Here is an 11,843-nt window from a genome sequence, read left to right as displayed (position 1 = left end):
TCAATGGAGTTCAAAATTAAAGTGATTATCTTCCGACACAATAGTGCCCTCGTAGCACATATATACCATGGACATGCTGCACATGCACAATCCTATGGGGAAAAGGAAAAGAGAAAAGAAAAGAAAGACCTCAAGAACGCCAGATGGAATAGCCACAGTTGGGTGAATTCAATTGGGGCCCATTTGTATCAACACGAATGCACTCTTCGACATAACATACAAATGAAATCTTGAAACCATTTCAAATAGCCCAGCTGCCTCTTCGTTCTGGGAGTCCCCAGCCTTCAAGATTTGTATCTTCTTCAGCCATGCCAGGCTCCTGTCTCGCCCACTCCTGGATATATAGACGGAGAGCTTTCCACCGTGTACAGATATCCGCGAGATCATCCTTCCCTGAGGCCACAAGATAGCCTCTAGCATCAGTTTGCAAGTCGTCCCGGCGAAGGTCCTCGACCGAGATGCCCGAAATTCGGCTGAGTTCGTAATCATAGTAACGGGCAAGGCACGGGTAACCCAAAGACAAGTAATTATAAATTTGAGTCACAAATCCATCATGAAATTCGGACTCAATGGCTTTCTGGAGATTAGGGCTCGCGGGCTTCCGGGAACTATGGTTTCCGGGCGAGGCTTCGAAACGGTCCAGATTTGTATATGAAGGAGATGGGCTGAGTCCCATGCTAATACCAGCCTCATCGACACGAGGCATGGGGGTAACAATTCCAGGTAGGAGACCGTGCACTTCCCGCTCTTGGCCGTCGTCTTTGCAACATGTGCCCTTCCAAAGTCCAGCACCCTTTCCGCCGCCACGAGGAGGCGCTGCGTACCACAGGTCACCACAGCCAGTGCAAAGATCATCCACACCACGGGAGGCTGCATCAGTGCTAGAGTGCTCACATATTGTTCCCTCGGGTGAGTCGCTTCGAGGAAGGACGATGTCACTGCCAAGCATGGGCGGGGTCTTGCCATTCTTATTGTGTTCTGATGAAGACTTTGGTTGTCCAGATGCACCCATAGCCCGGACCCTCATTTCAGCCTCCTCCTTGTGGTGGCGCATGTACTCAAGTTCCCAGGACAAATCTGCCGAAGATTGTCGTCGAGATTTGATATGATGATACTTCATAGACACATCATAATCGTCCGAGTCCCCATCGTCTTCGTCGATGGCGAAATGATCAACAGGCTCGTACACCTGCTCGTTGGGAAACGCAGCCAATGCCTGCTCCTTCAACTGGATCTGTGCAGATCGAGCGGCAAGAGAGAGCAAGAATTCCGAGATCTCTCCGTCGCAAATTTCACGGGGTAACTCGCTCGTGCATAGATCCCGTGACGCTTTATTGGAAGGCCCAGGGGGTGAAGTGCACGCCGAATGCGATCTGGAGTTATCCGATTCTTCGCTGCTGTTAGAGGGGATCGATGGGAGGTCCGGAACTCGAAACGAGTGCCTGCGGGCTTGTTGTCGGCGCAAAAGACTGGAAAATGAGAATTGAGACTCTGATGGCAGATAAGTGGGCGCATTCGGCTTTGTATCTGACCACAGTGTCGTGTCTGGAGAAGTGATTGTATGGGGCGCTGAAGATCCTACGGCATTGTGCCGTTGGACAAACCGAACAGGTTCCCCTTTTCGAACCGAGCGAGTGTCGCTTTCTATCAGGTCGGGCTTAAATCTTCTTGGAGCGGTCGATGTCTTGCTTTGTGACGCAGAATTCCTCTCATGTACCTCGTAAGTCGAATGAGACCGTCTATTACTAGTTTTGCTTGTTTCAATCGGTTCAGGTAGGAATCTTCTGGTGGACCGCTGTTCACAGGGTCCTTTTGAGTGTATTTCGGGCTTTGACGGAGCGGATTGGTTTGCTCCACTCAAGGTGGACTGTTGGATGTTGGAGCTTCGTGATACGGTTTCGATTGGCTGGGCCAGGAATCTCCGAGGGGCCCTGGGAGATACTTGACTTCGTGAAAGTGCAGAACCGAGTGCTCGATGTCCATTATCCGAAGAAATTGGCTGACACTCATAAGGAGTGGTCAGATCTTGGAGTTTGGCCGTAGATCGACACCCCTCCGTGGGCATGCTAGGTTTCCCATGTGCTTCTGGGGGGTGGCCCATTGTCAAATGCTTGCAATCTATGACAACCTTGAATCATGCTATCAGGTGTCAAGATGGTTGGCAGAGAATAAGCATTTTAGGGTTCAGATTCAAGGCACGTTCCTTCTTATCGGTGTGTTTTGTTTATGAGAGCATGCGGGGGTCGAAAGAGCGGTCTCGATGTGAGGAGAAAAAACAAAGAAAGCGCGCAGCCTGATGTAATGCATCAGATATCACTGAACATCTTGTTCAAAAAGAAGGAGGAGGAGGAGGAGGAGGAGGAGAAGGAAGTTGAAATTATGCCCCAAAAGGTAACAAGGTACAAGATATTAAGGGACGTTGAGCTTCAAAAGGTTGAGGGAAGAGTGGTATCTGTTATGTACTGTAATTTACCAGGTCCCACCATACCGTACCAGTATGTTGTACCTTCCTAATGACATCAGCTCTGTTACAATACCTTATGGTAATACCTAGGTACGCGATAAGCCCGATAAGATAATATGTCATTTCTTCTTTCTTTTCTTCTTTTCCTCTTCCTCCACTTCAACAATGGACTCTAAAGACAAGCGGAAGTTTGAGAATGATGATCCTTATCCTGGTTCAGTCTCAAAGCAGCGGAAGGTAATTGGACCTTCACTACCTCCGCCTCGAGAGGCCGATGCAGCGAACAGTGAAACTAGCAATGATGATGATGATGACGACGATGATGATTTCGGTCCAAGTCTTCCTCCGTCTGGTTCAGTGAAAGGCCCTGTACCCCCAGTGCCTACCGTTTCCACGGCTTCTAGTATACCTAAACCGGTGGAAAGGGAAAGTCAGCGAGATCAATGGATGCTGCAACCTCCTTCCCACTCCGACTGGTCTTCCAAGGTCGATCCTACACAACTACGAAACCGCAAGTTCAATACAGGCAAATCAGCCACGGCACCTAAGAACATGGATTCCTCGTGGGTGGAGACTCCAGAGGAGCGAATGAGGCGTCTGCAGGATACAGTTATGGGCGTTGCTGCCTCAACAAATCAGCCCGAGGACAACAAAGGTGCTACAAAAGCAAAGCTGATGGAGGATCAAATCAAGAGATACAAGGTAATTTCTCGCATGTTCTTTCCTCGGAGAGGGCACTTGATACTTTATTTCCTCCGTGTTCTTAGTTTTGTTCTGACGTGGATGTTCTTGTTGTAGGACATGACTGGGAAGAACAGTCGATTGGAAACACCAGGTCAGGCTGAGAAAGAAGATGATGATCCAAGTACTCGTGCCTTTGATCGAGAGAAGGATATGGCAGTTGCTTCAAAGATATCCAGTGCGCAGCGCCGGGAGATGGTAAAAAAGGCTGCGGATTACAACACACGTTTTACAAAGGGCAACTTCTTATAGCTATTCCTAGCTATAACCATATGTCTTTATAATTTGAATGACCCGGTTGACAATAGTCCAGTCTTATCACAATTCGTTTTGTTACGGCCAGGCGCCTACTCTATAGATCAAGTCTGAACTTCGACCACTCCGCAGATCGTGTTTACATCCAACCCAGCTCAAATCTTTAGCCACAAGGTTCCCGGTGCCTAGTGTAGACGGGTCACCGGTGCATGATCTCGACAAACAGGCAATTTTTATATGGACCGATCCAAGTCCCTAAAAGTCTGAAAGTGGGTACCGCTGTCAGGAGGTAGATGTAGGTAGAAATGTAAAATGCCAAGTCTAAAGTACATGTATATAGAAATCCAGTACAAGGAAGGGATAGAGGAATTGGACGCGTAGTTTATCCAGTATATTGAATTACGACACAGAAATTATAACGGGATTAGTATCCATATTTATGTTAGATGTGTGTACTTGGGTACAAATAGGTTTTAATGTAGCATCTTAAAATATGTTTCCTTATTGCACACTCGTCCTCCCCGCGTTATATTTGGCGCACCCTCCTTTAAAGAAAATCAGATAGCGAGAATTCTATAGGGTCATACATGTATAACCTTCCCGATGTCGAACCCATCCTTTGGCCCCTTCGAATCGGTCCACGGTAGGACGTACCCCCGCTGATTTGCCACGACTCGTATGCCCTGGTTTCTGAACTCCGTGGTGTAGTGTGTGTGCCCGAAAACCCAGAATTTGATGCCACTCGATTTTGAGATCTGCGAAAGGACATCAGTTGCAAAGGCGGAACTCCAGGCGTTGTTCGCGTGCTGTGGGCTGGATGTGCCCTGGAGGGACGGGGCGTGGTGTGTCACGACCAATACAGACTGCTTTCTGCTCCGTGTCTTGCTTTGGATTTGTATCGATTCTATCCCACTCAGCAGCCAGGCAAGGTCCGCCTCATGAGATCTATTGTGATCGTTAACGGACCAATCCCGAATTCTTTTGAAGTCTTGTATTCTCGAACAAACAATGTCCCTTGCTTCATCCGGAACTCTAGACCAAAGCGTACAGCCAAGGATAGTGACATGGGATCCGGGAATGTCATAACGTCCCCGGTGGAGGAGGATAAGGCGCCCGTTCAAACAATGCTCCTGCTCAAGTTGCCGAGCCCTCTGTAATCCTGCTGCAAAGGTGTCACTGTAGAACTCATGGTTGCCAAGTATCAGAAAGACAAGCTCGAATCGGTCTGTTTGCTTTTGTAAGAAACAGCGGTAGTTGTCGTAGTCCACCAATCGCCCCACATCACCGGCAAGGACGAGATATTTAGCGCATACGGGTATCTCAAAGGATGAGTATTGTTGGTTGACCTCAAGATGAAGGTCAGAGAGAACTTGGAAAGAGGCTGACGATTTGTCAAAGATCGAGAGTATTCCCTCAAACATTATGGAAGAGCAGTCTGAATGGACAAGTGAATGCGCAGGAGCTGACAGATCCAAGGGCAAAGCATGCACTAGGGCAGGGCCTAACCGAGTAATATCTCATGTCTCTATCCCCCTTAGTGCTCTGAGTCACCGGGTTGGAAGCGCTGTGCCAAGACTTCACTGATGGTGTCTAACTATTTCGAGAAATAGTCTATAATTACTAGAATAGTATCTACTATCCTTTCTTTCTAGATCGATTAAGATAAATCTATAATAAAATCTATTAATAATTCGGTAAAAGGCTAAGATAGAATCAGTAGTAATTCGAGCTTACTAAAAGGATAATATCTTAGCGTTTAGATAGTTAGTATATTATATAAGATTTAATATATTATTAGCCGGAATTACTCCCTTCCCGTATATTTATTTAGTCTATTATTTTCTCTATATAATAGCTGCCTTAGGTATTACCTACTAACCTTAGGTATCACTTCCTAGCTATTAGCACTATTTTATAAGCTTATAAAGGGTTAAATCAACTATGTATATTTGTAAATGTGAGCAATTTAGCAGATAGGATATTATAGTCTAGTATAGACTATAACCGTTTTGGGAAGTTATCTTATATAATCTTATATAATAGGATTATATAAGATATAGTCAATAGGTTATACTTATCCTAAATAGGAAGGAAAGACGTTATATATAAAGCAGATTAAATTAAGAAGTAAGTTATATTTTATTAAAGGTCGAAATCAGATATACTTTTATACCCTTTTAGGAGGTAAATCTAAGATAATCTATGATATCTTTATAATACCTTTATTATCTTATTATAATACTAGGAGGTAAGTTATATTATTAATTTTTTACTATATAGTGTGACCTGCCAGTTCTTCATGAAAAAGAGTGCATTTGATTTCAGGATACTAAGTACAAGAGGGGAAGAGAAAAAGAGGAAAGGATCGACACTACAAGATCCTTTTATGCGTCGAGACCTCTAGTCGGGGACTTCAGGCAGAAATCTCTATCGACCCTCGTCCCGGACTCTAGTCTATTATATATCTAGAAACAAATATTATCATATGACCGTAAGAACCTCCAGATCGTCATATAACCCCCGGCTAAAACTACATTTAGTCTCTAAATACTAGCTTATCGTTATTAGGATATTTATCGAGGATAATATCTCTTTTTAAAGTATTAATCTAGTCTTATAAACGTATTAGGGGACCTAGTTTAGAAGGATATTAGTCGTAGAATTCTTAAACCTTTTATAGTATATACTTAAAAGTTCCTAGTGGGATACTATTATAGATTAAGATTATATCCTAACTACTACACTCGATACTATAGTTTCTAGTAATACCTTCTTATATCTAGTAATTTATTAACTTCCTATTTATCTTCTTTATTAATCTTAATTAGTAGAGGGGGATTAATATATTATCCCGTTAAGGGCTTAGTAGTCGCTACTCTTTATAGCTTACTAGTATAAAAAACTAGGTATATTTAGATTAAATCTAATAGATTAAGTTTATAAGAATTACTAATCTTATTAATAATCTTATATAGACCACTTATTAAATAAGTAAGTTTCTATTCTAGCTAGATAATCTACTAACCGGCCCCACAATTTTTTTACAAAAAATACGGACCCTCGCAAGCGAGGGTCTGCCACCCAGATGCAATGGATCACCCATTTATAACGTTTTTCCTACTTTTTACTTTAGCATCGATTTACTACACCACCACGTAGTAAATTAATTAATTTAAAAACTGATATAGATGAATTGATCAATTTACTACTAGTATACAAAAGCTCTATTTTCCACTGCGTTTTTTGGCCCTTCTATGCTTCCTGATTTCGATCAGCACCTTCCTCCACTTCCGCTTCGTTTTTTCTTTATCAGCTTCCTCGCTGAGTTTATACTCTTTTCGCTTCATTTTTTTTATCTGATCGGAATTGATGATACCGGTGATCCGTGTATGCCGACGAGAATTATCATACCGGGTGTGGCGCGCCCCTATGATAGCTTGTGTACGGTCGAATTCTTGCTGTAGATGGTATGCTAAAGTAGCCTACTCTTTAGCACCTTTTGCTAGCTTTGCTAACCCCTCTTTGAAACGCTGAGTTGTAGGGTCGTATTGATTAAGCCGTGAGCTTATTTTTCTGATTTTTTTAGCGGTTTTTGGCGTGCTAAACTCGGTGTTTTGTGACGCTGTAGATGGTGTATTTGGCCGGGAGATATTATTATCAATGTTGTTATAATAGGGGTTATAGGAATCCAATTTATCCGTAATAAGTTTGGAATTGATAGGCTAGAGACCTGTCAATTTAAATCCAAGCTTAATGGTATGCGGTTTGAAGGTTTTCCGACGAATTTCCCCTATTGAATGTAGGAATTCATCCTTCGAGAATTTGCGGCATCTAGTTATAGTAGCAGCCTCTACCGCTTCACTATGCTAGTGTTTATACACGCTAAACACACCGATATCGAGAGGTTGTAGTATATGACTAGTATAGGATAGTAAGAAAAACAATATGATATTGTTTTTCTCACAAAATTGGACGAATTCACGCGTTATATGACTTCTAAACCGGTTATATAAAACCAGTCTTTTCGCACCTAATGTGCGGCTAATAGTCTATTTATGAAAAAGCTGGATCCATTAGAACGCTAAAGTGTTATTGATATAGCTAGTGTCTGTAATAGCGAGGTGTTTATCTTCCTGGATAATATCAAACCAGCGTACTAAAGCTTGCTTTGCGCTTAGGATAATAAGCGGGGGATATGCAAAACCATCTGCAGAAATAGCTTCCAAAACGGTGATAGATTCACGGTTTGTAATAGATCCGTTAAAAAGCTTCTTTTTCGGATGTCTGGTAATGATGAATTGATACTTTCTAACACCAATTTGGAAGCTAGTTTCGTTAAAATTGTAGATGTCTTGCTGGCAAATCCCGTGCTTAGCTATCACCCTTTTGTAGTCTTTAAACCACCTTTGTACAACGGATTTATCTAGAGCAGATGCTCTCTCGACGTCGAGAGCTTTCCTACGTCGTATATAGTACTCTGGATGCCGTTTTAGAAACCGTTTTAGCTAGTGAGCGCCGATTTGTGGAGGGTTTTCTGGCGGGTCTGTATTGCTAGTATGGAAGTCTTCTTCCAGAATTGAATCCGCAGCTATAGCAATTTGGCGCCGGTTTATCGAGGCTCCGACCGTGTTAAAGTAATCAATATATTTATATAAAGCTCCCTCTTGTATAGCAGTGAGCTTCCTGCTATTGGGTTGTCGTTGAAAAAGTGATTTTCCACCTTGCTATCGCCGGCGTAGTCGATGCATTGGGACCGCGAATTCACGCGTAGTTTTCGTGATATTAGGTTTAGACTGATTAGAGAGAGACTTAATAGCTTTCTCTATCTTAATCTCTATTTCTCTGTTGGTTTTAGGTATGGTTGGTAGGGTGGTGCTGGTTCAAAGTGAAAATAGTAATTTGGATGAAAACGTTGTAAATGGATGATCTATTGCATCTGGGTGGCAGACCCTCGCTTGCGAGGGTCTGTATTTTTTGTAAAAAAATTGTGGGGCCGGTTAGTCTTTCGTTATTATAAAAATATAGTCGCTAATACTAAAATCTTCCTCTCTCCGATATCGATTCGCCTACTAGATCTATAACTACTATAACTTTATAATCTATTCCTTTATCTAAGTCTAGATCTCTTATAGATTTAAAAGTATCTATATAGCGTCTTACTTATTTAGTATTATAGTTTCTTAATCTTTCTAGTCGAAAGATATAGCTAATTTATATCCTCTTTTAATAAAAAATAAGGACTTCTTTATAGTATCTTAAAGAAAGATAAAAGCTATAAAATCTACTATAGATAGTATTTCTAACTAATTATCCTAGTTCTATTTAATATAGGGTTATAATCTTTAGGCTATATACTAATTCGCGATCTTATTTTAACTATCGATCTAGGGATAGTATTTAGTTAATAACTTTCTTTTAATTCTAAAGATTTGATAGAATTTAGTCTAGAACTTAGAAATAAACTATCCTCTATAGTTAGAGATAATAGTCTCTAAGATACTAGTAATTTATATTATATTATCGATGTGACCTGCTAGTTCTTTATAAGAAAAGAGTGTATTTGATTTCAAAATACTAAGTATAAGGGGGGAAGAGAAAAAAGGGGAAAGGATCGACACTATAAGATCCTTTTATGCGTCGAGACCTCTAGTCGGGGACTTTAGGTAGAAATCTCTGTCGACCCTCGTCCCGGACTCTAGTCTATTATATGCCTAGAAATAAACATTATTATATAACTATAAGAACCTCTAGATTGTTATATAACCCCCGGCTAAAACTACATTTAGTCTCTAAATGCTAGCTTATCGTTATTAGGATATTTATCGAGGATAATATCTCTTTTTAAAGTATTAATCTAGTCTTATAAACGTATTAGGGGACCTAGTTTAGAAGGATATTAGTTATAGAATTCTTAAACCTTTTATAGTATATATTTAAAGTTCCTAGCGGGATACTATTATAGATTAAGATTATATCCTAACTACTACACTTAATACTATAGTTTCCGGTAATACATTCTTATATCTAGTAATTTATTAATTTCTTATTTATCTTCTTTATTAATCTTAATTAGTAGAAGGGGATTAATATACTATCTTATTAAAGGCTTAGTAGTCGCTACTCTTTATAGCTTACTAGTATAGAAAACTAGATATATTTAGATTAAATCTAGTAGATTAAGTTTATAAGAATTACTAATCTTATTAATAATCTTATATAGACTACTCGCTAAGTAAGCGAGTTTCTAATCTAGCTAGGTAAGCTACTAATCTTTCGTTCTTATAAAAATATAGTCGCTAATACCGAAATCTTCCTCTCTCCGATATCGATTCGCCTACTAGATCTATAACTACTATAACTTTATAATCTATTCCTTTATCTAAATCTAGATCTTTTATAGATTTAAAAATATCTATATAGCGTCCTACTTATTTAGTATTATAGTTTCCTAATCTTTCTAGTTAAAAGATATAGCCGGTTTATATCCTCTCTCGATAAAGAATAGGGACTTTTTTATAGTATCTTAGAGAAGGATAGAAGCTATAAAATCTACTATAAGTAGTATTTCTAACTAATTATCCTAGTTCTACTTAATATAGGGTTATAATCTCTAGGCTATATACTAATTCGTAATCTTACTCTAACTATTAGTCTAGAGATAGTATATAGTTAATAGCTTCCTCTTAATTCTAAGGATTTAATAGAATTTAGTTTAGAACTTAGAAACAAACTATCCTCTATAGTTAGAGATAATAGTTTCTAAGATACTAGTAGTTTATATTATATTATCGATAAATAACTAAGCTATCTATTTTATATTTATATCTTTATAATAGAGAATAGAAATTAGTCTCTTACTAAAGCGGTTAACTATTATAGAGATAGTATTATACCTATATTAGTCCCTTAGGAATAAGCGGAAATCTATAGAAATATATTACTAAAGTCTTTCTAGGATAGAGAGGGGGTATAATAGTCTAGGAATTTAATCCCTCTATACTTTAGTTCGTTTATAGACTAAGTAGTTATTTATATATTATTTAATATCTATTATCTACCTAGGCTAATAGTATCTTATAGAAATAAGCTTCTTTAGCTTTTCTATATTAGGATATAAAGTTATTAGTTATTAGTATATCTTATTAAATAGTCTAGTATATAGATTATCTTTATTAGGAACTTCTAGGCGTTTTTTATAAAGAAAGAGTCTATCTTAGAGGGTCTATTTTAGGTTACCCCCTTCTACTATAATCTAACGGAATTCGTCTAGCTCCGAACTCTTATAGTTTACCTATTTTACCCTATTAATAACTTCTTATACGTCCTCTAGTTAGATTAGATTTAGATTTAGTAGATAAATACCTTTCTCTAAATAGTCCTCTAGTAAGAGCGTTAACTACCTACTATTATCGATATAAGGTAACTCCTTTCTCGATAGCACGTCCGCTATAATATTTTTTTTTCCTAGTTAGTATTTAATTAAAAAATAGAATTATAAGAGGAACTTACTCTACCTTACTTATTATTAGTTTATTTATTAGGTAGTTATAAAGTATTCTAGAGATTAATAGTCTATAAGAATCTCGAAACGATCTTACTATACGAGACCCTTAAGCTCTAGTCTCTATTCCTATAATATATAGATAATAGTAAGGAGTTCCTTATCCTATACTTTATAGTTTAACTCTATAGCTTATATAGTTTTTAAATAAAAAGCCACTAGATACTAGAAATTATTATCTTTATAGTATTAAGATAATACTACTCCTATTATACTATCCGAAGTATTAGTTTCTACTCTTATTTTTCGTATTAGGTTATAATAACGGAGTATTAGTATAGTAACTAGCTTCTTCTTTAGGAGTATAAAGGGGGAAACACTATTGTTATGCCAGGTTTGACTAATGTCATGCTACTAGTGCCCTTTCGGGATAGTATCTCTTGGCAGTTAGTTTTCAATATAAGTGCTATTTTCTATGGTATTGCCTTAGTAAAAAACACAGCCCCCGAACATCTCCAGCCACAGAGTATATCTGCGGTCGGTCTGATCTTTACCCGCCCCAGCCCTTTCCATCTGATTATGAAGCTCCCCGTAAATCACGTGATCTGGATAGGGCTTGTTTGCTAGGGTTTGCCGAGTCCCCCCACAAACATTCTGGTCTCCCATAGTCACTTTCACCTGCACTTTCACCTGCACCTTTACAACCCCCTTTCCATCACTTACACCCCCTTTTTCATCAATTTTCATCGATTTTTCATCACTTTTCATCGATTTTCACACCTTTTGAACAAATCACGTGATCTGGATAGGGTTTGTTTGCTAGGGTTAACCGAGTCCGCACACAAATGAAAAATCTGCATGTCAATGTCAACGTCAATTTGC

General features: G+C 39.3%; 3 protein-coding genes across 3 annotated transcripts; 1 reads left to right on the top strand and 2 right to left on the bottom strand.

The window, feature by feature from the left end:
* Positions 1–241: 241 nt before the first annotated feature.
* N7525_011516 (uncharacterized protein) lies at positions 242–2,101 on the bottom strand (the record flags this gene model as incomplete). The annotated part of the gene is made up of 1 exon (XM_002560493.1): positions 242–2,101. One exon carries the CDS (start codon positions 2,099–2,101, stop codon positions 242–244), a length of 1,860 nt encoding a protein of 619 aa, XP_002560539.1.
* Positions 2,102–2,629: 528 nt separating this feature from the next.
* On the top strand, positions 2,630–3,457 carry N7525_011515 (GPALPP motifs-containing protein 1; the record flags this gene model as incomplete). The annotated part of the gene is made up of 2 exons (XM_002560494.1): positions 2,630–3,166; positions 3,263–3,457. 2 exons carry the CDS (start codon positions 2,630–2,632, stop codon positions 3,455–3,457), a joined length of 732 nt encoding a protein of 243 aa, XP_002560540.1.
* Positions 3,458–4,041: 584 nt separating this feature from the next.
* Positions 4,042–4,881, bottom strand: N7525_011514 (uncharacterized protein; the record flags this gene model as incomplete). Its single annotated transcript, XM_002560495.1, has 1 exon — positions 4,042–4,881. One exon carries the CDS (start codon positions 4,879–4,881, stop codon positions 4,042–4,044), a length of 840 nt encoding a protein of 279 aa, XP_002560541.1.
* Positions 4,882–11,843: the final 6,962 nt, after the last annotated feature.

Source organism: Penicillium rubens, assembly GCF_028828025.1.
Source record: "Penicillium rubens strain IBT 27055 chromosome Unknown utg000004l_segment0_segment0, whole genome shotgun sequence".
In the NCBI taxonomy this organism is placed as follows: domain Eukaryota; kingdom Fungi; phylum Ascomycota; class Eurotiomycetes; order Eurotiales; family Aspergillaceae; genus Penicillium; species Penicillium rubens.
The sequence above is the reverse complement of the archived record's forward strand: the minus strand, read 5'-3'. Positions and strand labels throughout refer to the sequence as shown.